Source organism: Punctularia strigosozonata (genome assembly GCF_000264995.1).
Source record: "Punctularia strigosozonata HHB-11173 SS5 unplaced genomic scaffold PUNSTscaffold_10, whole genome shotgun sequence".
NCBI classification, from domain to species: Eukaryota; Fungi; Basidiomycota; class Agaricomycetes; order Corticiales; family Punctulariaceae; genus Punctularia; species Punctularia strigosozonata.
The window spans coordinates 1,081,465-1,106,216 of NW_006767442.1; the positions used below are offsets into that span (position 1 = coordinate 1,081,465).

Genomic DNA, 24,752 nt, shown 5'->3' on the forward strand with positions numbered 1-24,752 from the left:
ACTGATCGGCGATGCAATATATTTGAAGTGCGCCACGAGAGCGGAGGTAAGCCTTGTCGATGCCACAGCAACACGGGATACCAAATACTCACTTACGTTGAACAACCATGACGTCGTTCGTCGAGGTGGGTGGACTGAATGACATGGGGGTATTCGTAATGTCAGAAGCGCGTAGGCTACGGCCGACCTATAGCGTTGAGAATGGATCATTTTGGTAGTTGTCCCAACTTTGCGGCACAGACACTGGTCCGGTGACGAGTATATATTGGTGAAGCCATTGTGTAGTCGCACTTGAGTACCGCGGAATTCGCCAACTTTTGTCATACCACGAAAGAGGTAGAGACTCGGACACGAGACTAGCGAAGCTCAAGTCAGACGAAGTCATCGATTCAAGATATCTGAGAACTTGTCAGCGGACACAGCACATGCAGTGCCATCGTCTATACTTGAATTGGAAATGACTCACAGCTGCCATCTCGACTGAACGTAAAATCGTTCTAGATTTCATCTCTTCTTTGCAGCGAGGGTCGCTTCATCGGTTTTGATCATATGCGGATTCCTGACCGCAAAATGGGGCATTTGCCATTAGTATCAATGACAATGTCGGACCCGATCCACAGACTGCGATCAACGCAAGGAATGTAACGGGATACACCGTTTTACATCACCTTCCCTTTTGCAGATTGACCCTTGCAACGTGTTCGCCTGAACAACCTCGAACATTGGGGTGCTTATCGTATACGTTCTGGCCGTACATTCGTGCCCCTGCGCATCGATTATTGAGCGAATCGAACTCTGGGCAAGGTCCATTGTCACAAGTAGCAGCAGCAGGGGGTCGTAAACCCTTTTTCCGGTTATGTCCCTATTACAGAAACCCGGAGCAGGACGTGGGAAAGAGGGAGCACCTCCCGCCGTAACAGCTCATTGAGAACGGCATCCAATATCCGTATTCGCGGGGTAGATATGGTACAAGTGTCAGGGCTCATGTAAATGGCTGCAACATCAGCACGTCAAATCGGGTCAACGCATAGAGAAAACAGATACTGACTGAGAGAGGGTTTTGTTCATCTTGAACATGTTGGTGGACGCTTCGGGTGATAGAGAGTCAGGGAATACACTTCACAGAAACAAAGACTAGACTTACGAGCATTAAAGATGCGCTGAAGCTTCTCATCACAGATAATCTCGCGCTTATCATTGGGATTTTGGAGGTTGTTCTCACGGATGTACTCCCACATGCGTTTCACTACTTGCGGTCGCGATAGCTTGTCTACATTCAACACCGCAGCCAAAGGCTCGCTTCGGAAAGCATCAGTACTGCCCGTACCTTGTTTCTCAGAGGACAACGAACCTGAGCGAGTACTCCTTCGCAAAACCGCCACGAGCACCCCCGCCTCCAGAGGACTTTTTCTTCGTTTTGCTCTTCCCTCCTCCCTCAATGGCATCTGAGTCATCCTCCGAGTCGACAACATCTGCGCTCTTCTTCTTTCCCCGTCCCTTGGTCGTCGATTTGGCTCGGGCTTTCGGCTTCGGTGCTGCAGCCCGTGCAGCTCGCGGTCGACCGTTGAGTTCGCTCGACAGCTGCTTGGCCATTTCAGCGTCAGTCAACTCGTTCTTCGAGGTGACCTTCTTCTTCTTAGCAGGAGGGGGCGTCTGTTCGTCTTCGTCCGCGTCGTCATCCCCTGCGCCGTCATGCGTCGCGTCACCCTCGGTTGCGCCGTCCTCTTCCACGTCTTCCTCGGCATCCTCTTCTTCGTGTTCGCGTTTCCGTTTACTGGACGATTCCGCAGACTCCGAACGCGCTTCTTCTCCCCTCTCCGAGGTGACTTCGTTGAAAACGGCGGTGATGAGATCTTTCAATGCCAGCTTGTGCTCTTTCGCCAGCTCCGGCGTGAATGGGCCGTTCTCGTCAATCAGCGAGTCCCTAATTTGCTTCCGGCTGACTGACGCCAAGTCCGTGTTAGGGGCCACGAGGAATTCGCGTATCCTTGTTCGCAGAGATTCCACATCAAAAGACATCTTGTAAGACGATTACTGAGATGTTATAACGAGGAGTAGTGTAGCATTAATGCACGAGGCTAGTGAGATATTTGTCGCGAAGGGTGAACGCACCCTTAGCGAAAGGGACTTCGCCACGAAATCATACGTCAACACAACACGTGACAGAGTGCAGTCACTGACAGTGACAACATTGACCGGCTTTGACCGGACCCGAGGCCCGAGGTTTGAGAGGACAAGATCGAGCAACATTATGATAGTTTACAGTCATGTAACATCAAGGCCGCAAAATGTTAGGGTTCATCGAAGGATTGCCCAGTCATCCCGTGCGGGATCACCTGCGGGTGGGAAGAGGCCGCCATCGGCTGGCGGTTGTCGGTCATCGTGCTCGGCAGCCTCCATTTCCCTCCGGATGCGATCCATCCATCGACCGCGCAGGTATACGAGAAGTGAGATGGCAAGGCACAACGCTACGAGGATCATCGTTTCCGCGAACTCATCAATCTCTTCCCCGGCGTCTCCGCGATAACCCCCGCGCATCGTGCCCTCGAAGTAGTCTTCGGGCCCGAAGTCGCCATCGCGCTCATTTTCGGCTGCACGACGGTCTCGAGCCCACTAGAGGGTGGTTGTCAGCGGACAAGTTCCGCGACATTTGTGTTAATATCATACCTGGATGGGATCTTCCTCGCCGTTCCTTACTCTGCGCGCGTCCTGATCACGTCTCCGGTTAAATTGGTCGCGCGCCTTTCCCAAGTACCATGGCCCATCGTCTCTTTCATCCTCTTGGTAAACGGCTTCGCCTTGCGCCGCACCGTCCGAGCTGGTCTCCTCACGATGACCTTCCAAGCCGGGAGTGTTGACAGATTCGAAGTAATCCGCGTCTGCTTCCAGCGTCAGCACAGCCCTTCAGCGAGCGCGAATAAATCGGCGTACCTTCGTTGTCAGCAGACCACAAGCTGAGACCGCCCTTTCCGCCCCTGAGTGTATGCCAGAAGCTACGTGCGTAGAGTTTTACGAGCGAAAGTGTGATGGGAAGGTACGCCTCGCTATTAGTGATGAGCGCCAAATCGTAATACCGTTTGGCGAGATGGAAGTCCTGAAAACTCGAAATATCAGCTCCCGGAGTTGAATTTGCTCCACGATCATGCGTACCATCGGAACGCCTAAGCCATTCTCGTACATCCATCCTAAGTTCCACATGGCCAGAGCGCTCACTTGAGTATCGGCGGCGGAGCGATAGTATCCCGCTGCCTTCTCGTATCGTATGTGCTCTGGTTCATCCGGTACGCCCAGACCGTGGTAATAGTAATCGCCAACCTTGACGAGCGCATCCACGTTGAGCTGGGCAGCTGACCGCGTCCATTGCGTCAGCGCCAGTCGCGCAGTATCGTTCGAGGGCGTGATCGGTGCGAACCGCGTAAGGCGCAGAACGCTCTTGTCTGTCGGAGTCCTGATCACGAATGCTGCCGGATCCGTCATATAACAATACTCACCTTGATCCAGGACGTACGCCAGGTTGTTCTGGGCGATCTCAGAACCGCGCTCGGCAGCCATCCACCACCGAAGCATGGCCATTTCCTTATCCCTATCCGAGCCCCGTGCCCACGCCAGGTCTGCTTCCCTGAGCAGATCGTCACCCCAGCAACCACGTTCGGCCACCAGCTTGTAGAAGGAAACAGCGGTCGCAGAGGAAGCCGCGAGAATGTTGGAAGACGTAGCAGGAGCCCGAGCTTGAGCCGCATACATCTCCGCGAGGTAATAAAATGCCTCAAAGGGAGACCCATTGCGCACAGCAGCCTCGAAGAAGGACATTGCAATCTTCATCTCGCCCCGGCCTATGACGATGAACATCAGTAAGCGATCCACCGGAGGACCAGGAAATGCTCCTTACTTCGATGATATTTCCCTAGATTAACCTGTGCCTCCGCGAGATCCTGACCTGCGGCTACCCCGAAGTGCGCAAAGGCCTTCTTCAGGTCCTTTCGACCCTCCACTAACCCGTCCCTCCAGATGATACCCAATCCGTTGTGGCATTCGCGGTCACCGTATTCCGCACCACGCTCGAACCACAACCTCGCCATGGCCATATCCGCCTTGACACCCTCTCCCCGCAAATACATCCTCCCGATATAACCCGCCGAAGAAGCGGCATAGCCCAGGGGCCCATTTTCATTGTCCGCTTTGTGAGATTGCGGTTGCAGCGGGTTAGGAGGGTCGCGAGGCCAGATTTGCCTAGCAATACGCAGGAAGTAGTAACGCGCGCGCTGGAAATCGCGGGGTATGGCGCCAACTCCTTCGCTCCCTGAGGCAATACCGCCCGGAGTACCATAGAGGCTGCCCTGATAGAAAATCTTCCCCAGGCGGTAGGCAAAGCCGGTTTCTCCGCGATCCGCATTGTACTTCCGGACGAAATCATGAGCACCCAATTCTGATAGCAAATCTACTACACTCACAAGGTAGTACTCCAAAATGTCTTCCCAGGTCTCTCCAGCCGAACGGGCATTCGCTGCTCGAATAGCGGGTCGCTGTGCGTTGATACCAGTGGACGCAACGCTCGCACCGGGACCATATACTCCACCTTCCAAGTCCGAGAGGCGTGCGGAGGTCAGCGGTAGCGTTCTGCCACCAGGAGGACCGCTCAGGAACTTTGCCATCGCTACGTGAGTTGAGTCAGTCTCGTGCGCCTCGTCAACACAAGATCATCCCTACCAGCTTCCGCCGCGGCTTCATACCAGTCCATCGCGCGTCTAGCTTCTTGCAATGTTCCTATACCGGCCCAGAAGCGGTAACCAAGGGCCATCTGAGCGGCTTTATCACCGCCATGCGCTGCGAATGTGTAGTAGAGCTGGGCTTTCGCTTGGTCCACGGGGACTACGTCTCTATAGCCCGTAGAGTAGAAGAACCCTAGCAGACCTTGGGACGTCGCGTTTCCAGTGAGCTCGACATGTTGTGAGAACGCATTGAATGCTAGGGAGGGATCCACAGGGAAGTACGAGTTGGGCGGCAGCTGGTGTATAGTCAGTGAGGTGAAGAGACGATGTCATTGGGAGGCTCACCAGGGAGATCTGTCCCAACGTATATAGCGCGTCTGTATGACCCAGCTCGGCGGAATGCTGCAACAAGTCCAGCACCTTCACTGCCTTGCCTCGTGCCTCATCTTCCTTTCTGCTCTTGCCGCTACTACCGTCATCCTTAACCCCCAGCGAAGGCAACACCTGACGTAACCATTGGCCAGGTTGCTTCTTGAGCCTGAGTACTATTCGAATCGCGCTGGCAAGCGGGCCGGGACTGTGTTCAAGATATGAGGAGAGGTATGCATTGGAAACTCCGAAACTTGGGTCGCGGGTATAGCTCGGCGGGTTCGCGGTGAGGGTGGACAGAGTCGCAAGGGCTTGCTTGTAAGCTCTCGTGGCTGACAGCAGTAGTATGTCAGATTGCGATTGCACAACGAGCATCGCGTCCACGTACCTTCAGCTGCGTGATCGGATTCTTGCGCAGCTGCAGAGGTTGCGGCCGACGGCGGCGTAGTCTAACATCAGGTTGTCACCATCTTCATACTTAGCTGGAAAGGAGGAATGCTCACATCCGTCGCGGTCAGCTCAGTGATAGTGTTCGTGTCCTGCGCGGTGCAGCTGAACGCCGCGAGTGCTATAATGCCAAAGGCGAGTAGAGTGGCTTTTCGGCATGATTTCCTCTTCGCCGAGACCATCCCAAGTGTACAAGAAGGATAAGCAGATGAAAGCCCTTGTTGAACGACGAAGGCTCAGCGCACAGCGCACAGGGAAGCAAGACGTTGTAGTCGTGGCGGTGGCAGGCGAATATCTCAAGAATTACGTGGAATTCGCGGAAACCGGTGCCACGCACGCACCGGAATGATCGCGTCTTCGAGTGGATGAATTCATGCAGACGTTGACGGGCAACGCACAATACATATCCCAATTTCGCCGGATTAACAGGCACATAAACCAGAGTAATATCGATACATGGTCAACTGCTGACCGTCATTGAAATAAACACATGTACACGCTTGTGCCAACATAAATCTCCATCAATGGCACAAAACCTCAGAAACACACCATACACCGTCATCAGCTCGGCGCTCCCTGATCTGGCAGTCGCTCAATAGCGTACCGTCGCTTGACGATGTACATGAGCGGTACGCCAGGGATTTTTCGTAGTCTCCGACGAAGGTCACGATCGCACGTCGCAACGATATAGCAACGATGTGACGTTACTCGTTGTACAAGGCAATCGTCGGCATATGTGCCGGAGTGGGAGCAATTGAGGCGTTCGAATCGCGGATCTCGAGCGACACTACGACAGAATAGGTTTTCTTCAGCGAAACCGCGATAGACGTTTGCTGGGACGCACCGAAGGGCAACACGATACTTGCTTCCAAGCTTCTCCAATTCAGCCAGCACGCAATCTGTTACACAAGGTATGCCTACATGCTGAAATGAGCACAAAAACAAAAGAACACCGATGATACATACATTTGGCATAGAGGCAGTCCATCATGCCGGAAACGAGCTCAAGCTTGTTCTGCAAGCTGAAGTTGATGAAGTTGGTATCGATCAGTACCCGGTACGGCGGGGCGAGCGAGGTATTGTGTTGCAAGAAGAGGGAAGAGGCAACCTGGGGACTAGCGCATCGCGTCAGCCTTATGAAGCGGACGAGTTGGACGATTGGATTAGGACGCACACTCGGCGTACGGCTTTTTCCTTCGCTTCCTGCTCTTTCTTCTGTTGCTTCGCCCGATTCTCCTTGCTGTGTGCGCACCACAAACCAGTCAAGACGTGCAAAAACGGTCAAGAGCGGATACTCACAGGCGAATGTCATTCGGGTTGATCATACGCTTGACCTGGGCGAACTTGCGTGTTTTTTTGGCTTTACCCTGGAAACAAACGGATGAGGTACGGTAACAGAGACGGTGTAGAGGTCACCGCACCATTTCGACCGTCCTTCGGTATTGATAAGATTCAAATGGTCTTTTCGACGTTCGACTAAATTAGAGAATGCTGGGAGAGTGTACTGTATGAACAGTTCTGTACTTGAAGATAGCCGCTAAGATTTGTGGGCCTGAAGAGCCATTGGCGCATATTTCGATGAGTCAGGTGATCGGAGCAAAGTCGGCGACGTCCGACGCGTCTTGTCGCGTCCCAGAGCACAACGACACGCATCTCTCACTGTCAGCACCGTCCACGTTGGAAGCGAGAACACGCAGACACTGCGGGAAACAGGCTGAATCTGGGCAAAATATATCAGAAATAATTGGCAAGATGATTCAGAAAAGCTGTGAGCTAAATTGACCCAACTGATGTCAAACTTACTGCAAAGCAACCGGGAAAGTAGTCATATTTCTGACATATGTCTGCATCCTTGAGATAAATCTGTCATAACTTCAAGCTAGCTTAGCTGAAAATAATATGTCACTAACAACCATATTTATTATACAATAGTTCTGTTATATGTTTTCCCCAGATTCCTAGGATTTCCCGCTGTGAGAGAGACTCGACGCTTCTATGAGTAATGTCTGAGACTAATAGTGAACGTGTGGCACCAACGTCTTATCCATATGCGTGGACACCAAAATCCGAGTTGTCAATAGACGATTTCGTGAAGAAGGTGCGTATGCCGGTTGAATTACTATGTGCCACCCGACCTGGCTGCTTATATGCGTTCTATGATGTAGTATCGTCCGTCTATGGTACAGGACGATGGCACCAAACCTGTGAGTTCATGAGCACGGGCTAGTGGCGAGGCATTGAAGGTCCTCTGACAAGGCCTATATGCGCAGTGGATTTGGGTCAGGACGTTAAAAGACGAAGGGCTGTCATTGCATGATAGCTCAGAAGCCATCGAAGAGGCATCTACCGTATGTTAGTACTTTTTGAGCTTTGGCTGCACCTCGCTAACCACCATCCTGCCACTGCACAGTGCAAGAAGTAGCAACAAGAGTAGAGGAGATCCAGGCAAGCGTCGCAACGCACTGGATAATGTCTTATAGTTGACAGATATGTATTTCTTGCTGCAGAACGACGCGAGTATACCGCTCCGATCAAGCAAGAAGACTGGTGCCAAGAGCAAGAAGGAGCTCCGCGAAGCCGTAAGCCGCCGGCTGAGGAAATACGATATGGGCTCATTGATGTTGCCGTAGGCTCAAGCTGAGGCTACCGAGAAACTAAGAGAAATATCCACTCGCCACGGTTATGTATGCGGGAAATGGTAAACGTGCACTCAGAACACAGTACTCATATGGACTGGCACTCACTTCCATGGTGCATGTTTTGTGCCACAGGCTTGCCTTTGCCCCTGCTGATAAAGTCGACCTCATCTGGTCCAACCTCGCCAGTACGTACCTTCAATACCGGACTGTAATCCAATCGTGCTCATGCCCAGAACTAGAGTCAATTGTCTCCGGCCCACTCTCCTCCACTGCCATATATACCGCGAAAGTGTCTACGTCCCCGAAAGTGGACTCGCCGAACTATCAGCATGTCATATGCATGTACATGCCAGATGTGTACAACAAAACTGCCGTCACCGAAGTATGTTACCGATTCTTCCGCTTCTCATATGTTACATGCGCTTTTGGGGCGGCATTTCTTGCTTGATAGCGTGCCAATGGCTGATCGAGAGTTTAGGCCATGAAGGTTCTGTTGCAAGATCATGGCATGAACCTATCCGGCGTCAAATCCGATTTGTACACATGCATAGGTAATTATACATTTTCCGGATCTTGTTGCTCACACAGGTCGCTAATCGGCGTATCGGAAGGGTTGGACAGCAAACATCCAAGTGAAGTTCAATCCACAGTGAATTTGTTCCTTGTTTCGTCTTGGGTGTTTCGCTTGCATATGCTGACTTCACCTCGCAGATCTGGAAAAACAAGGATTTGATACCCGAGGTTGAGATCAAAGTGGGCACTTCGATAGATCCCTGGATATACCACGCTGGGCTTACGTATAACTTCAGGCGCTGAAGGACACCTTCTACGCCAATCTCAAGGATAAGGATAGCAAAACGACTGCTGCCAATGTGCAAAGCACCGCTGACAATGGCAGCAAGCCAGCAGCCAACAAGTCCGACACCAATGGCAAACGAAAACTTCCCGGTAAGAAGAAAACCGCAAATGACGATCCTTTCGAGAGCGACAACGAGGATGACAAAGGTAGGCGCAACCTTGACGACAAACTAGCCGCTTACAAAGGACGTGCACCCTCAGCCGAGGCGATAAAGAAAAGGCCAGTACCCGAGAAGAAATTACCACGGAAAAAGGCAAAGGTTGAGAATATTTTCGCTGACGACGACGATGCCTGACTGCCTTCGAACGCAATCCCGGAGCGACCGCAGAACTATGCAAAATACTGCTTTGCCGTGCCTCGTGTACATTTGCTGCATCTTCGAACAGTGCCAATGCCGTCTTCCCCCTAGTACTTATCTCATGTAACATATTCAAACCTCTGGTGTTTCGCGAATACAACGGCATGGGGTTGCGGTCATATGGAAGATGCGATACAGCGGCAGTGCAAGGCTTATTGAGGAAGATGCATGATATACTGATACATTGCTCCAGCAAGGGCACACGATCAGGCGGAGCTACGCCCTCCCGCACGCCCGTCGGTTACGTTACGATGGACGGGCAAGGTACCAGCTGGCAATTCCAAGACCTGGTCTGCTTCATTCACCGCCAGAGGAACCGACAAGACTGCAATTTCGAGACTCTGGAAGTCCTCGGCCGATAGAACCGAGCCATCGCTCTGAAAACGACGCGTTAGCATACGTGCCGCATCGTATTGCGTCGCGAAGCTCGTACCTTTTGGATGCACCAATGCAAATTCTCCTTCAAATACGCGTCGATCTCAGCCTCGGGGCGTTCCTCAAATCCGCGATGCTTGAGCGACTCCGTGATGCTGACGAAACCCTCAGTGATCATATCCCTCTGGTCGTTGCAGTTCGGACAGCCCTGCGGGTGCGAGTTAACGAACTCGGCGTGGATACCAGCAAGGTTCGGTGAGGTGCGCCATTGCGCAGGGTTCTCAGGCGGCTCGCCGAGGAAGATGAGGATTGTATAGCTCTTTCCGATCTCGAATCGCTTGGATCGGATGCGAACGTACCACTCTACGAAGTGGGTCGGCGCTGCAGCTGGTGCCTGCGCACCGGCTTGGGCAGGAGGCATGAGGGACAGGAACGAGACGGGTGACGCTGCAACCGGAGCTTGGGAGGCAAGATCCACAGATGACGGGATCGCCACCGGCGAGTTCGCCTGTATGGGCCGGGCTCCGTACAGCTGGTTCACCTTGTTTCGGATGGCTGTGGTGATCTGATCCTGGGACTGGCCTTCCAAGCCGACAAATTCGGGATATGTATAGTTCAAGTCGGTCCAGGTGCTGACGTCGGCTTCAGTTGACTTGTAGAAGGTCGTGGGGCCGTTCCAGAAGGGGGTCAAATCTACGCAAGAATAATCAGAAAGTTGATTTTGTGACCACGGCGCTGGCCTAACTAACCATCGTTAGCGATCTCGCCTTCCGGACCATCCTTTGCAAAAACACCGGCGGTTGGGTTCAACGCCTGCCATAACGCAAGAAGACGGTCCACCTAGGGATGATTCGTGAGTTCAGCGAAAAATCAAGGCACCGAGTCCTACATTAGAATGATGGAGCCAGAAGATAGGATCGAATGCTGTGTCAGTGGTTCATCAGTTATGCTTGAACCGCCGGCACCCATCATCACTTACCTGCATAGCTGGGATCGGCCATCTGGCCATTGCCGCCCACAGTAACATGGATGATATCATGAATCGATTCGAGGCTGTTAGCAAGTTGAACTGGACGGAGGTTGAGGATGACGACAGGACGCAGTGCTTTCTCAACGTACTGGCACCTCGTTTCGGCTGGTAACCTTTGTTACTGAAAACCTTCCAATTCTTGAGGAGAACGAGGGTTTTGTAGGTTTCTGCTCGTATTCCATCGCCAAGCCAGTTGTTCAGGCCTTGTAAGGACCTTTGTATGTCGAAAGGTCAGCATTCAAGCATCTCCCCCTGCGGGAATGCCACTCACTCAATCAGGGCAGGGACGTTCGTTTTAGTCGGATCATCGTCCTGAGAGTTCCGGACAGTTGTCGGCACGTCGGTGAAGGAGTCAAAGCTGGGGTCAATGGGGTGAAATCGATAGGAGTACAGAGGATTCTCCACTTCGGCTTTGCCCTGCGCGGTCGTGACTTGGATCTTTTGAAGACGAATTACCTCGGCCGGGGGAATAGCGTCCTGGGCCCAGTCCCAGTAAGGCGCTCTGAGGTCCCTGGCCGCCTCAAGCCATGCATCCTTGTCGCTGGTATACTTGTTAGCGACTTGCACGGCGTAGCCCTGCAAAGCTTGCTGTATACAGAACTCGGTCATCAGGAATGCGCCTCGGCACAGCACATCCATGATCGTACCTCAAACAACGTAACATATGGCCGATGCCAAGTGGGGAAGTTCGCAGTGGCATGCGCACAGTATCCCCACTGGGGTTTGTCGCCGGCATTGTCCCAAGGAGTGTGAGGGAGGCCGTGAATACCACCGACACCGAACCACGATAGCGATTCGGATTGGTCCCTTCCCATCATGAGGACTAAAGCAACGTATATGAAAAAGTGGCTAGGCAGGCTCAGCGGAATGCGTACTCAAAGCCTGAATGTACAGCGAGAACTGTTTTTCGTCCTTGATCAGATCCTTGATGTTCTTTCTAACGGCCTTGCGAGCTTGCATCTGACCGGGAGTGGGCAAGACACCCGTAACAGTGATCTGGTGCGAGGTTGACATGGTGAACAACTAGCAGATATCAAGCGGTGTCGAGGCTGTTGTAGTATTTGTGTGCACCATCTGTGGTCTTATATAGCTAGCACGAACGCCGCACGGGCGAGGCGTCCGTGATAGGAACGGAGCGATATCATCGGAAGGCCCGGGAATGGACGGAAGCAGGACAGAAAGCGTAAGTTGTCGAGCGTTCCGCTCCAAGCGCAATTCCTGCTGCTGTCAACGACCCTCATCTGACCTGTAGTTCAATGGTGTAATGACGGCGTCTTGGCACATCCAGAGCGTAACTGCCTCGTGATCCGACGACTTTACGATATGAAGCTAGGAGAAAGCGACCCCGATTATACTGGATGACCATTCTTGACATGAATAGCTTCCAGGTCTCACAGACGGAAGGACTCACTCCTTCGGAGGACACCGTATTATGCCGTCCACCAGCACGACGGGTTGTGTGTGCGACTTTGCTCATGTCCTTGAAAGGCGGCGACTCGGGGCTGCGCTGACGCCGATCTTCGCGGTGAATAGCGTCGATTGAGCTCCCGCCAAGATTACCGTCATGGCAGCAGTATGCAGCACGTAATGACGCTGAATCTTGAGACAGGGCAGCTCGGTCGTTCTCGTGCGACGGACGTGTTCCTTGCGTCAGCTTCAGGTTTAATCGTGCAGAGATTATTCTTGCTCGCAGAAATCACATTGATGGGATCCCTTTCTCTCTGCGCGGCACGGCGTCAAGAATCGATTTCCTTTGGGTCAGCGAGCGCGGAAGACACGAAGAGCGTAATCAAGGGCTATCGAGCGTTGCACCAAATGGACACCCACGCGAGGGGAGCGCGTCTGCCGCAGTTTGCCGGCGTCGCTCTTTCGACCCGACCACCACATCCACCCATCGCGCTCACATGCTGCGTTCTTACACATCTCTAGTAGTGATTAGCTGTTGTTCATCCTCCTCTTGTCCACCGGTACAAAGCGAAAATACAATAGCATGGAGACACCGATAAATATCAATCGTCGACGCCGTAAACCTTGAGATCCTGGTCCATCTCGGGCAGCGCATATACCGCGCTTCGTGCACCTCCAAACACCCGCAGATTTCTCTCTCCTCTATACTGCAGCACTTTATTCAAGACCGCCTGGCTGTGCTTGTTATCCGCGGCGCAAAACCCGAACACGCCCTTCAGCCCCAACTCCTTCGTCGCGTACGAGATCAACGCCCTCGTTACCTCAGTTGCGTACCCCTTGCCGTTCTCCTCGTCGATAATCGCGTACCCCACGTCGGGAAATTCGTACGCATTGGGCGGAACGCCGCTCAGGAGAGAACCACTCCCGATGGGGACGGATTCCTCGCGGGTCGCACCGGGCTTCGGCTTGAGCGAGACGAGGTACATGCCGTAGCCGTTGCGTGCGTGGTGGGCGCCGAAGCGCTGCTCGATGATGTTCTTGGCCTTCTCGGGCGTGTCGATACCCGTTTTCCCGCAGCTCTGGACGAACCCGGGAGAACTCCACAGCGTGCACAGAAATTGGCAATGCGCAGGGACGTCGGGGAGCCAGTGTGAGATGTAGAGCCGGTCGGTCTCGATGAAGAAGTTGGGGTCGGGCGTGAAGGCGTTCCCTGATTCGGACATGTCGGTGGCTTTTTTTGGCGGAGTGTGTGTTCTTCTGCCTGCGATCTTTAGGTGTCGGGCTACTTGAGCCTTTGCTTCCGGAGACGGAGCCGTGGTATCGAAACCATGAGTCTTGCAATTGTGAGTCGCTATATCTATGATCGTGACTCCCGATCATGATTCGTGTTCTCAGACTCAACCTTGACTCTGCCTCCATGTAACTGTGCCACTGTGAGCCCCTGGCTGTGTCGTCCTTGGCTCACTACATACCAGGCAGTAAGCTATGTTAGAGTTGCGATGACTGGATGTAAGGTGGAACCCATGCATGATGCGACGCGTCCCGCAAGGGATCGTTCGGTGGCGGTGCAGACAAGAATACATATGTGCGTTCCGTGCTCGCCTCGCATGGTTCCCAACAGTTCGATGCGTGCACAGTGACTGAGGGTGCTCAACGAAGCGATTGAATACACAATGGCGCTGATGGACATCTGTTGCCTTTCAGGATTATCTCCGCGAACGAGTGGGCACCCACGGCCGTACCGTAACCGACACCGCCCATGTTTGCGGATTTCGGACACATCACACACTAGTCGGATAAACATCTTGTGCCCTTGGCATGCGTCCCTAGCAGTTTACGGTGGCATACTTCGTACAGAGTCATCATAGGTCAGCACCCGCCCCAACTGTTCTCTAACCGTCGCCAAGCTAGATGATCGGATATAAGTAGTCTTAGGAAGATGTTTGCCCGGCGACTCGGAGCGCTATTTTTGTTTCTGGGAAGAGTTCGTATGGCCCCCCATCGCTCGATGTCTTGATTGTGCGACTGCGATCCATAGGCAGCTTCGTTCGGTGGTCGTGACGAATAAGCGTACCAGGATATGAGAATGCAATGACGCTGCGAAGGAACTCCATACAGACTTTGCGGCGACGTCTCAGGAGTTGGGTCGCACTGACCGGAGCCAGAGAAGGAAAGCTGAATATGTGCATGCGGGCTTGAGGCTTCCTGATACGTCGTCCAAAGAATGGCTAATCCATTCTGCACCCATACACCCGCTGCGCAACATCCAGCCAAGATTCGGTATTCACCGCGAACTCTTTGGCGTACTCGATCTCCAGATGGTGCACTCTCTTCCCTACGATGACCAAGCTATGCAGAGGCGACCCAAATTTTTCCTCTGGCTGAGCCAGTAATTCTGCGAGCGTTCCGCATACAATGCGCTGCTCCTCCTGGCCGCCCACGCGAGACATCGCGATTGCGAGCGTTTTTTCGCCTGCTAGAATACCTTTTCCACGAGTTTCCTCGACTTCCAGTAGCTGCGAGACCGCGGTTGTGATCGACATGTAGCGCGGTGGCTCGTAGATTTTCCTCCCCCTACGGGAATGTACAGTTAGTAGGTGCATTCGTTCCATGAAGAAGTACAACGTGCCTGGCCAAATTTTCTTCGCTCTGTTCCTTAACTTTAATGTCCAGCAAAATGAGAGTGTGCATCCCGAGTTCAGCGTTCTCGGCGATGCGATCATAGAAGCTATTCGGCTTCCAGGTATCCGTGAAGAAAACCAGTGAGACCGTCTGTCCAAAATTATACAGCTGCAGACCGCAGGCGCCCACCGCGTTCATGATCGAGGCGTTATGGATCACGCGGACTGGGATCTTGCGCGCGCGCGCTCGGAGAATGATATCCGTGTGCGTGGTGGCTCTGCAGATCACTATCAGCGGACCAAGGCACTCGCCGTCCAGTGCGCGATGCTGACCCGAAAGGGTCCCCGACCACTAAAAAGCAGACGTCCTCCTTGTCGGCGTCCTCGAGGATAGCGTCACTGTTGGTTTCCACCATGTCACGATCCGCCAGGATCACATCTTTCCCATAGAGTGCTTCCTAGCTCCGGAACCTATTTCTTACCTCGTGTTGAACGGAGGTGAGGAAGAGACTAACCAAGCGCTCCTTCTGGACTAATAATATGCTCGTGTACGCTTCGAGGTAGACGCGAGCAGCTCCTCGAACCGCCTGGACTACTATCAGTGGGATATCGTGTTAATTCTATAACACTCACTTCCAAGCCCCGGACTGTGATGTCCTTCTCGTCGCAGAGTCCCAATCCGATGATGAAGAACATGCGTGCAAGATAGAGAGATTATGCGTGCGAATTTCGAAGTAGGGTGGCCAGCACCGCTTTCCGTGTGACCGCGTCCTTTTCATCACTAACTGAACTTCATCCTTCAACTCCGAACTGCGGCAAGTACTCATCATATCCAACTCGTCTTGGCTCGTTCATATCGTCACACAGTGATCTAGCAACATAAACTGCACCCTGAACTGCTTGAGAAAACTCTTCATAAACCGCCGGCCGAACAGGATACAGATTATGGATACGAACCCATTAGTGCATCGCAGAGATTCCAACGCAGTACTGCGACTGTGAATGACACGGCGCAGATTCGGGTATGAAACGTACCGGATCAGGGGATGCTACAAATGAACTCGGGCGCCCGTACTCCCCAAACATCTCGTCACCTTCTGGTTCGCAGCGCGTTTCTTGCACATGCAGTTGCAAGCCTACACGAAAAGGCACCACTCGCTGTCAAGGAGATGAAGGAGATCAAGATCCAGCGTGAGATTTTGCTCCAGATCATGCTGACTCCGGATGATAATCTTGACTTCTAATCCGGCCAGTCTGTCGCAGCAATTTCCATTCCAGTTCGGCTGCGGGTTCGTCGCAGGTTGGTGTTCTTTGGGTCAACATCTGATTCGACGCTAGTAGTACCTCAAGGCACACAATGGCTGTGTCTCTTCTCTTGTGGTTCTCGTGCGTGGTGCATTTCGTCTTCCCGCTTTTTCATCCTCAGGAGTACGGACAGCCATCCGTCAACGTCTACGACATTGGCAGTGCCTCAGCTTTCTGCATCAACTTAGTTTCAAAGGTTCCGGATCTTGATTCAACGTAACATACGGGTACGAGGGACAGCACCCCTTTATTCTGGCTCAACTAAGATCAACGGCGACTCTTAGCATCGCCGATCCTCCCGGATGCGTTCATTCAGAAAGTATCATACGAAATCCAGGCAGGTGCGAGCGAGCGGTGAGCGTCTAATTGTAGAAGTTTGTGTCATGATGTTTCGGCCCTGCTTAACGCATCCATCGGATCATGTCCTCCTCTAGCTCGGGGTATATATTGCTTCAATGCGCGGACTCAGCCTGCAAAGCAAGATCCCACTAGCACTTCCAAAGGTTGCACGCGGTGCCTAGTTGACGCCATGTCTGGACTCCCAAGATTACCGAGCATCGAAGAAATGCTCCCAGGTCAGCCAAATCGCACGGCCATTTTTTCTGAACCTAACCACACTTGTTTTGTCAGAGCGTCTTTTCGAGCAAGCCCAGCAGCCAAGGAGCGGACGAGTTCCATCAGGACGCGAGTCCTTGCAGTCTCGGGCGCCTCCTGTGCAAAGCAATAATGCCGCTTCGGCGAACCCCTCCGCCATGCTCATGCATGCTCGTCCGTCGGCGACTCACCCCGAACACTACCCTCAAGCAAATGACCCTCGGACTTCCAGACGAGATGGACGGTTAAACGCGTGGCCTGTTCCTGCGCAAGAACGAGGGCCATACTCTGTGCCGTCAGACAACAATCAGCGGAGGGGTACGTCTGTGAATCAGGGATACGCCGATCGAGCCTTACCCTCTCAAGCCTTACCCTCTACCTCCCCCAACGAGCAATCCTCTTTCACCGAAAACGAATCTGACGGGGACAGCGAAGGATCTCGAGGACAGCGTCACCCGCGTGGAACTGTCCACGAATGCGACGTATGCGGACGCCAGTTCAGCCGCCCAAGCAGCCTTGCTACCCATTACAATATACATACCGGAAATCGACGTGAGTGCTCCGCTCTCTCATGCGAACGCTCATGCTCATGAGTGACTACAATAGCATTCGAGTGCCCGTATCCGAACTGCGGAAGGCTGTTCTCAGTGAACAGTAACATGCGGCGACACTACCGCAACCACTTTCAGCCCTTGCCCGAAGAGCGTCCGGGCCTTCCGGCCGGGCAGAGGGTCTTCAGGCTGGACCAATTCCACGGTTACAACAACGTGCCCAACATGCCCTCGACGAATGCCCCGACTCCGCCGTTCGGGCAGCTGATGCCTTCGACTTCGAACACGTCGATCCAGCCATCGACGTCGTCTTTCACCTTCGTCGATTCATCCGCGACCGCCGCGAACGCCCGCATGCGCGCTCCGAGATAACTTGGTTTTGTAAGAATGCCGCCAATCCCTAGCCCAACTCAAAGACTCTTGTAGTGAACACAACTCCTAGATGCGACTTATTTATGTTACCTATGGTGGTGTGTTGCTTTCGTAAATTATCTCCGTATTTGATCCCTTTGTACTGCGCCAGACTATAACGATTTGTTACCGGACTGGCTTCGGTGTTCACGCATTGGTACTCATGTCCTTTTCAAGCAAGCATCAGAGGCGTATCTCTGCCCTTGATGATGATGTGGAGAGGACGTGGATGGCCAAGGGTGTGCGTCAGGGTGTGCGTCTTCGCGGCAGCGCATGCGGGGCGCGATCTCGATCCCGCGCAGAGCTGCGAGGATCCGCTACCACCATCGCAAGGTCTGCACATCGCGCATGGTATCTTGAACCTGCGAATAAAGTCGCAAATTGTCAACAATTGTCAACATGGTCATTCAGTCATGCCGTTGATAAGATTCCGTGCTCGAAAAGGTCTTTTGATCTTGAGGAGCTCCATATATGTGCACAGACTAAAGGCTGGCCAGGGTTGACAGCTAGTGTCACTATCGCTGCTAGCACCTCCATGGACTCATACAAGAACTACATCGACATCTGTCGTCCAGACCATCAAACACAGCGGCTTGATGTCAAGCAAGTATGACACATTCAACTCGTTCAATCACATATCATATAAATGCGTCAGAATTACGTTGTTATCGTTCGGTCATATCACTGCGTGCGTCTTCATATGTCGAACTTGTGTCAGTCTCTTCCCCGTTGATTAACCCTTCAAGTTTCCCTTCGACCTGTTTGGCGAAAGAACTTAGCCAACTGCGCGGACCGGAAGGTTGAGCCTCCTTCGGCGTCGTCACCGGGTTGGGCAGTACCTGCGCTGGCTTCGATGCTGATTTGGAGCCCCAGGCATTCTGTCCAGGAGGGCCCTTCGCCCAGGGACCAGCTGGCGCTCTCGCAGCACTTTGTGCATTAGTCAAAACCTTTGCTTTGCGTTCCGCGTCCTGCGCGATTGCCCGCCTCGGCTCCGTCGCCCGCCTCGACACCGCCTCCTCGGCACGCTTCGCCTCTTCCGCACGTCGTGCCTCCTCCGCACGTTTTGTCTCCTCCGTGCGTTCCGCCTCCTCCGCCTTCCTCCGCTCCTCCTCTTCCTCGCGCCTTCTGGCCTCCAGCGCTTCTTGCTGCTTCAACCGCTCTTCTTGCTGCTTCAACCGCTCTTCTGCTTTCTTCTCCGCCTGCCTGGCCTTCTTGGCCGCCCTTTTCTGCGCGGGCGTCAGGACCGCGCCGGATTCGGACGGGACGGGGGATTGAACAGAGTCGGGTGTACTAGGTCGGCTATCGGATGCGGAAGATACGGTGAGCTTGGCGAGGTTGGGCTTTTCACGAGGCTGGTCAGGTTGGGGTTTCGCCTCGGCTGATTGCGCTGCTGAAGCGAGTGGATCCGCACCCTCGGCGGGACCGGAACCCGGGGTACTTTTCGTGTCAGTGACTGAGGCGTCCTTCGAGGAAGTCTGTGGCTCAGGTGCCCTGTCCGTGACCTGAGCGAGTTCATTCGGAGCAGGAGCGGACGATGTGGCTTCACCACCACTAGCTTGCAGATTTTCAACCGCGAGGGAACGGTCAATAGCTTCGCTAGCCAGGTTTTGTACAGCACTAGGAGGAGATGCGGGGTTCAGATTCGTCCGTTCCTCTGCAGATGCATCGCCAACAGATGTCGCGCTTGTAGCATCGACAGCGCTCGACTTTTGAGCCCCAGAGGTATCTGGCGGCGCTGCTGATGCTGACGTTGCAACACTGGACGACGACGTGAGTGGAGGCAATCCGGTCGAATGGTTCGAAGGGTTCAATGCGACGGTCTCGAGCGCAGTAGTAGCGATGGATGCATCCTTGGCTGCGCTATTTTTGTTAGCCGGGGAAATTACGGGCTCTACTTGTCCATAGCCGACTTTGAGACCTGCGAACTGATCGGCAATCGCCTCGACTTCTGGATCGGGAGGAACATCGAGCGATGTAGCATCGCCCCATGGGTCGACTTCAGCGATATGCTCCTCCGCAGGGGCAGAGACGCCGCCGCTTGGAGGCGAGGGCAATGGAGCGGAGGCGACGTCAACCAATGCGCTCTCCAGAGCGAGTGTCGACTGCGAGGCGGGCTCCGATTTGGCCTGGGAAAAGTGATCCACCGTTGTCGGAGAAATGGCGTCTGTGCCCGTAGCAGAAGTAGAAGTAAGGTCTGTAGGCCCAGCCGCAGCGAAAGGAAGCATTTTCGCAACCGCGGTGTCACCCATATTCTGGTCAGTCGTACTATGAGGGATAGGGTTGCTCGGTAAATTGGCCTTCTTGGTCTGTTCTTCGGATTTTGTCTTATCCGTCGATGAATCCGCTTTGCCTTTGTTGCCAACAGCAGCAAGCCTTTCAGTCAACGACAATCGTTTGGCTGGAGTACCAGGCTTGACTGGTGGGAGGGAAGCGGTCACAGGCGCCGCACGGGCCTCCTGCAAAAGAACGAGATTATCAACTAATTCTCGAGAATTTGAACTTCGCGATGTACCTGCAACATTTGAGTTGCATCTGTCAATGTCTCATCTACCTCTCTGGTGGGCAATGGAGGGTTCGACCCGCTAGACGAAGACTTGTTCGACGTGTTTCCCCCGGATTTCGTCTCTCCGCTAGTAGCAACGGAACTTGCAGACGGTTTGAGTTTCCTCTGCGAATCCGATGATGTCGGCTTTGCTGTAATCACGGGAGATGTCACCGCCTGACCGGGTGCATGTGCCACCGGCGAATCTTTCGTCTTGTACTCCATAGTCTTGCCTGCTTCCGCTGGTGGTGTGACGGCAGATGCGTGAGGTACCTCTTCTTGCGACGCTGGAATTGTCTGCGGTACAGCCTTCGTGATTTCCTCCATGGCGGGCGTGGGCGCTTCCTGCATCTCCTTCGTCGCGGGATCGGAAGGGTGCTCGGTGGCGGAAATCGCCTGGGCAGCTTGATCCCTCGACGGACTCGCTTGAGAGCCGTCGCTGTTCTCTACGCCGCCCATACCCTCTATTACAGGTGGGGCGCTCTTCCATGGTGATCCTTCCGCCGTCGTTGTCGCAAGAGGCTCAGTCTTCGTGTCATTCTGGAGAGGAACCTCTTGCGAAGTACTTGACACCTTGGGATCGTCCACCGTCTCGGGATCATCTACCGGTTTGGGATCACATGCCACCTTGGTATCACCCGCCGCTTTCCTATCCTCTGCTGCCTTCGTATCACCCATAAGAGCAACTCCTGTCGATGAATCCCGATCATTGGCCTTAGCCTTCGTCGCAGGCGGCTCGCCGTTGACGGGAATTTCTGGCGCAGTGTCCGACACAGGTTGGTCGGACGCAGCTTCGTGGGCGGCCGTCTCAATGGTGCTGGCGGGAATTTCCGGTGCGCTCTCCGCGGCATGGGCCTCCGTTGCAAGGATCTCGGGGGTGGTTTCTTCTGCAGGGGTCTCGGGTACAGGGCTCTTCGGTACAGTCTCAGGAACGATATCCTGCGCGTGACTCTCCGGCTCGATCTCCGTAGTTGACAGCTCAGGAACCGTCTCAGGAGCAGAACCTTCGGTGACCGTTCCTTTGACCAAAATCGCGGTGGCCAACTCGGTCGCAGGGGCTTCGTCGTCCGGGGCCGTACCCTTTTGCTTTCTCCTGGCCCTCTTCTTGGCAGCCTTGGTGAGTGGTCCGACGGTCTCGGACTCGGGTGCTTCTACGTCTGCGTCTTTGGCTGGCGTGGAGACGGGAACAGAGGGGGTTTTGTTGGAGTCGGATACAGGCGGAAGCGGCTCGTCCTTGCTGCCCTTCATTTTGCCCTTCGTCTTAGCCTGAACATCGGGCTTCGACTCAGGCTGCTTAGCTGTGTTGGCCTCAGCTTTCGCGGGGATAGCAATAGAGTCAAGAGTGTCGGATATAGCATTGGTAGCTGAGACATCTGTGGCGTCGGTAGGAGGTACAGCAGCGAGAGTAGAAGCAGGGGCAGGAGAGGGGGCAGGGGCAGGATCAGGCGCGACGACTTCCTTCGCCTTCTCCTCAGCAGCACCACCCTTCCCCTTCTTGTTCTTCTTGCTCTTTTTGGACGTAGTCTCCGGGCCCTGGTCAACATTTGTCAACTGCAATTCACATCGACGACAACCACTCAACCCACCTTGGAAGCGGTGCTCTCTTTGACGTTCGCACCGGCATTCTGACCGACCTTTCCACCATCCGCGGAGGGCTTCGCGCTCTTGTCATCCTTCGCGGCCACTGCTTGCTCGACGGGCATCTCGTCCTTTTTCTCGGATGCGATCGCGGGCTCTGCGGCAGGTGTCGCTTTCTTGTCCTTGGCAACGACCGGCTCCGCTGGAGGCTTCGAGGTCTTGCCCTCCTTGCCGGGAATGGGCTTTGCGTCGTTCTTTGGTCCCAGAGCATCGTTGACGGCATCGGCTGAGGCACACTTCTAGAGTATGCGACGGACGCTATCAGTTTATTGCCAATCTATCGTAGAAGTACACCAACCTTGGCAGCGTCACCCTCCTTGACCAGGGTTTGCTTGCCCGCCTTATCCTCCTCCACTTTCGTCTCTACGATCACCTGTGACGGCTGCTTGTCCTTCGTCGACGACGGTGGGAGGGGAGTCAGGTACCCTACGCTCTCCCCAACGACCTTCTCCGCATTCATGCTCCACCGGTCTCCGAACTGGCTCCTCTCCTCCGGCCGCTCCCATGCGCTCCACTCGTCCTTCGCGCTGGTGGCCACGACGGCAGACGGTGTCGACGTGTCCTTCTTCGGTGATCCGTGCAACGCCGGCGAGGCGGGCTTGGGCGGTGACGACGTGCCCGGCCGCCGGCCGCCCAACCAGTCCCCAATCTTGGCCAGGGGTGTGGCGAGACTGGCGGGGATGACGGGCTTGGTTGACGGCGCAGAGAGCGGAGGTGTCATGATGCGCGGCGGGGGCTCGCGCGTCGCAGAAGACCCGGGGAACGGTATGGGCCGCGCTGCGGACGGCGCAGGGGTAGGGTCCGTGGCGTCGCTGAACACGTCCGCGACGTTGACGCTCGCCGCTTGCGATTTCTTGCGCTCAGAAAGCGGACGCCAGGTCGAAACGGGCGTGATGACAGGACCTGGCGGGCCGGTCCAGGTGCCTGATTTAGAGGGTGTGGAAGGAGCGGACGGGAACGGTGACTTGAGCTCCTTCGAAGGCGAGCTTTGGGCGCTCTTCTCCTTGGCTGCCTGCGCCCACTGCTGTGCCTCTTCTTCACGCTGCTTGGCCTCTTGCTCGCGCTTCTTCGCCGCTTCCTCCACCCGCCTGGCCTCCTCCTCCACCCGCCTGGCTCTGGCGTTCTCCTCCTCGCGCCTCCTCTCCTCCTCCTCTGCCTTCCTCTTCTCCGAGGCCCGGGCCTCTTCCTCCTTCCTCTTCGCCTCCGCCGCAGCTCTCATCTGCTCCTCGCGACGTTCCTCCTCCTCCTTGGCACGTCGCGCCGCCTCCTCCGCCTCTCGCTCCTTCCTCTCCTTTTCCTCCCGCAATCGCGCTGCCTTCGACATGGTTTTCGTTTTCTCCGTTACTTTCGGTGCCGGCACCTCCTTCACATCCACGTCCTTCACCTCCTCCACCTCCTGCGGCGCCCGCGCCTCCTCCCCTTCCGCGACCGCGGGCTCACTTGGAGCCGGCGGAGGCGAAGCTCTGGAAGTTGGACTGGCTGCCCTGCCGACGGTTTCCGTTGGCGTTGGCACCTATACCACGCACGGGCGAACAAAAAGGTAGGAAAGGCAAACACGGTCAGTCAATAGGAGAACGGAGGCAAGAGAGGGGTCATCACCGATTCACCAGTATTGGGGCGTCCGGAGATGCTTCCCGTCCCGTTTGCGGCACCGCCCTTTCCGTTGACGTTGACGTCCTTTCCGGAGTCGGCGGCCTTGGAGGCGGCGTCGCCGTTCGCCTCTCCGTTGGTCTCGGTGGAGGGGGCGCTGGACGGCTGAAAGCTCTGCGAGAAGGGATTCGAAGTCGAGCGGACGTGCGCGGTGAGCGGCGTGTTCTGCTTGGACGCGCCGGCGAACGAGCCGTTGATATGGAGCGCCGGTTTGGGCGGCGTGACGGTCGTCATCACCTCGCGCTCGACGATCTTCTGCACTTCGGCCTCGTTCGTCTCGTACTCCTTCGCGCCTTCCTTGTTGGCGTTGTTGCCGGACTTGGGCTTGGTGGAGGGCAGGGCGCGGACGAGCTCGCGCGCCTTGGCGAGCGACATCGCGGTCTCCCAGCCGAGCTGTCGGCCCTCGTCGACGGCGAGCGGTTCCGGGCGGACGGCGAGCGCGATGAAGGCCGGTAGGAGGAGCTGGATGTCCACGTTGTACGTCTGGTAAATCGAGATTTTCTCGACGGGCGCGATGGTGTGCGTCTGGAGCTCGCGCACGGAGAGCGCTTTGACTTCGCGGAACTGCCAGTAGTGGGCGAGGCGGAGGACGGAGGTCCATTCGGGCACGGTCATGTGGTCGTAGAGCGTGTATTTCCTGATGACAAGAGTTCGGTGAGTTCGGTTGAGTATATGCTGTTTGGAAGGGGCACGTACGGGTTGTAGAAAACGGAGACGAAGCGCCCGAAGTCTTCGGAAGAGACATCGTCGAGGATGACGGGGTTCGTGTCGGAAGAGCCTTCGCGGTCTTGACCGGGCGAGGTCGGGCACGAGAGCCGGTGCTTGAAGTAGATCGATTCACGCTCGAAGAAGTACGAGTGGACCCGGAAGAGGATCTGCTGGACCTGCATGGGATGTCAGCACGTTCGAGGTCACGAAAAATTGGTGTGTTTACCAGAACTACGAGGTCGGCGCCGTCGAGGTAGTAGTCCCGCGAGCGCCGGATGCGCTGCTCGGGGATGATGACGATGCTCCCGTTCGGAGAGGCAGGGCGTTGGTGGTAAGACATCTTCGTGTCGTTGTTTTTCGTCCAAAAGAGTCGTAGTACAACAGGTTCAGAGATTCCACCAATCAACCAGGGATGAAGGGAGATAAGATACGCCTTTTATGAACTACGGGCGTTCGTCGTGCGGAAGGGAGAGATTAGATGGGTGAGGGAAGAGGTGAGGAGATGATGAGGGGATGAGCTGGCGCTCGAGGGCGTGCGG

General features: G+C 54.8%; 10 protein-coding genes across 10 annotated transcripts; 3 read left to right on the top strand and 7 right to left on the bottom strand.

The window, feature by feature from the left end:
* Positions 1-1,020: 1,020 nt before the first annotated feature.
* Positions 1,021-2,019, bottom strand: PUNSTDRAFT_72650 (SWIB-domain-containing protein; the record flags this gene model as incomplete). The annotated part of the gene is made up of 3 exons (XM_007386156.1): positions 1,021-1,088; positions 1,145-1,299; positions 1,352-2,019. 3 exons carry the CDS (start codon positions 2,017-2,019, stop codon positions 1,021-1,023), a joined length of 891 nt encoding a protein of 296 aa, XP_007386218.1.
* Positions 2,020-2,827: 808 nt separating this feature from the next.
* On the bottom strand, positions 2,828-5,453 carry PUNSTDRAFT_71938 (HCP-like protein; the record flags this gene model as incomplete). Its single annotated transcript, XM_007386157.1, has 7 exons — positions 2,828-3,094; positions 3,151-3,437; positions 3,492-3,833; positions 3,890-4,397; positions 4,452-4,654; positions 4,708-5,005; positions 5,055-5,453. 7 exons carry the CDS (start codon positions 5,451-5,453, stop codon positions 2,828-2,830), a joined length of 2,304 nt encoding a protein of 767 aa, XP_007386219.1.
* Positions 5,454-5,943: 490 nt separating this feature from the next.
* Positions 5,944-6,964, bottom strand: PUNSTDRAFT_105901 (Fcf1-domain-containing protein). Its single transcript, XM_007386158.1, has 6 exons — positions 6,947-6,964; positions 6,825-6,892; positions 6,700-6,765; positions 6,492-6,640; positions 6,370-6,442; positions 5,944-6,312 (listed from the first exon to the last, which is right to left on the bottom strand). The coding sequence occupies exons 1-6, from the start codon at positions 6,947-6,949 to the stop codon at positions 6,087-6,089; spliced, it is 585 nt and encodes a 194-aa protein (XP_007386220.1). The 5' UTR covers positions 6,950-6,964; the 3' UTR covers positions 5,944-6,086.
* Positions 6,965-7,527: 563 nt separating this feature from the next.
* On the top strand, positions 7,528-9,318 carry PUNSTDRAFT_72870 (uncharacterized protein; the record flags this gene model as incomplete). Its single annotated transcript, XM_007386159.1, has 11 exons — positions 7,528-7,623; positions 7,691-7,729; positions 7,796-7,873; positions 8,006-8,104; positions 8,156-8,223; positions 8,297-8,349; positions 8,404-8,546; positions 8,643-8,715; positions 8,776-8,813; positions 8,876-8,917; positions 8,974-9,318. The coding sequence occupies 11 exons, from the start codon at positions 7,528-7,530 to the stop codon at positions 9,316-9,318; spliced, it is 1,074 nt and encodes a 357-aa protein (XP_007386221.1).
* A 172-nt stretch (positions 9,319-9,490) lies between these two features.
* PUNSTDRAFT_127383 (Di-copper centre-containing protein) lies at positions 9,491-11,800 on the bottom strand (the record flags this gene model as incomplete). Its single annotated transcript, XM_007386160.1, has 9 exons — positions 9,491-9,758; positions 9,815-10,449; positions 10,506-10,596; positions 10,646-10,680; positions 10,736-10,825; positions 10,876-11,000; positions 11,058-11,374; positions 11,434-11,609; positions 11,662-11,800. The coding sequence occupies 9 exons, from the start codon at positions 11,798-11,800 to the stop codon at positions 9,588-9,590; spliced, it is 1,779 nt and encodes a 592-aa protein (XP_007386222.1). The 3' UTR covers positions 9,491-9,587.
* A 951-nt stretch (positions 11,801-12,751) lies between these two features.
* PUNSTDRAFT_121847 (GNAT family acetyltransferase) lies at positions 12,752-13,461 on the bottom strand. The gene has a single exon (XM_007386161.1). The coding sequence runs from the start codon at positions 13,414-13,416 to the stop codon at positions 12,796-12,798; it is 621 nt and encodes a 206-aa protein (XP_007386223.1). The 5' UTR covers positions 13,417-13,461; the 3' UTR covers positions 12,752-12,795.
* A 525-nt stretch (positions 13,462-13,986) lies between these two features.
* Positions 13,987-15,510, bottom strand: PUNSTDRAFT_121848 (Diphthine synthase; the record flags this gene model as incomplete). The annotated part of the gene is made up of 5 exons (XM_007386162.1): positions 13,987-14,767; positions 14,823-15,092; positions 15,148-15,272; positions 15,330-15,401; positions 15,448-15,510. 5 exons carry the CDS (start codon positions 15,508-15,510, stop codon positions 14,422-14,424), a joined length of 876 nt encoding a protein of 291 aa, XP_007386224.1. The 3' UTR covers positions 13,987-14,421.
* Positions 15,511-15,688: 178 nt separating this feature from the next.
* PUNSTDRAFT_121849 (uncharacterized protein) lies at positions 15,689-16,170 on the top strand. The gene is made up of 2 exons (XM_007386163.1): positions 15,689-16,005; positions 16,068-16,170. The coding sequence occupies exons 1-2, from the start codon at positions 15,839-15,841 to the stop codon at positions 16,150-16,152; spliced, it is 252 nt and encodes an 83-aa protein (XP_007386225.1). The 5' UTR covers positions 15,689-15,838; the 3' UTR covers positions 16,153-16,170.
* A 478-nt stretch (positions 16,171-16,648) lies between these two features.
* PUNSTDRAFT_145252 (uncharacterized protein) lies at positions 16,649-17,797 on the top strand (the record flags this gene model as incomplete). Its single annotated transcript, XM_007386164.1, has 4 exons — positions 16,649-16,694; positions 16,750-17,031; positions 17,080-17,265; positions 17,320-17,797. 4 exons carry the CDS (start codon positions 16,649-16,651, stop codon positions 17,634-17,636), a joined length of 831 nt encoding a protein of 276 aa, XP_007386226.1. The 3' UTR covers positions 17,637-17,797.
* Positions 17,798-18,205: 408 nt separating this feature from the next.
* Positions 18,206-24,703, bottom strand: PUNSTDRAFT_54142 (uncharacterized protein). Its single transcript, XM_007386165.1, has 7 exons — positions 24,440-24,703; positions 24,202-24,389; positions 23,463-24,142; positions 22,154-23,368; positions 21,804-22,094; positions 20,188-21,750; positions 18,206-20,131 (listed from the first exon to the last, which is right to left on the bottom strand). The coding sequence occupies exons 1-4, from the start codon at positions 24,551-24,553 to the stop codon at positions 23,292-23,294; spliced, it is 1,059 nt and encodes a 352-aa protein (XP_007386227.1). The 5' UTR covers positions 24,554-24,703; the 3' UTR covers positions 18,206-20,131; positions 20,188-21,750; positions 21,804-22,094; positions 22,154-23,291.
* Between the last annotated feature and the right edge of the window lie 49 nt (positions 24,704-24,752).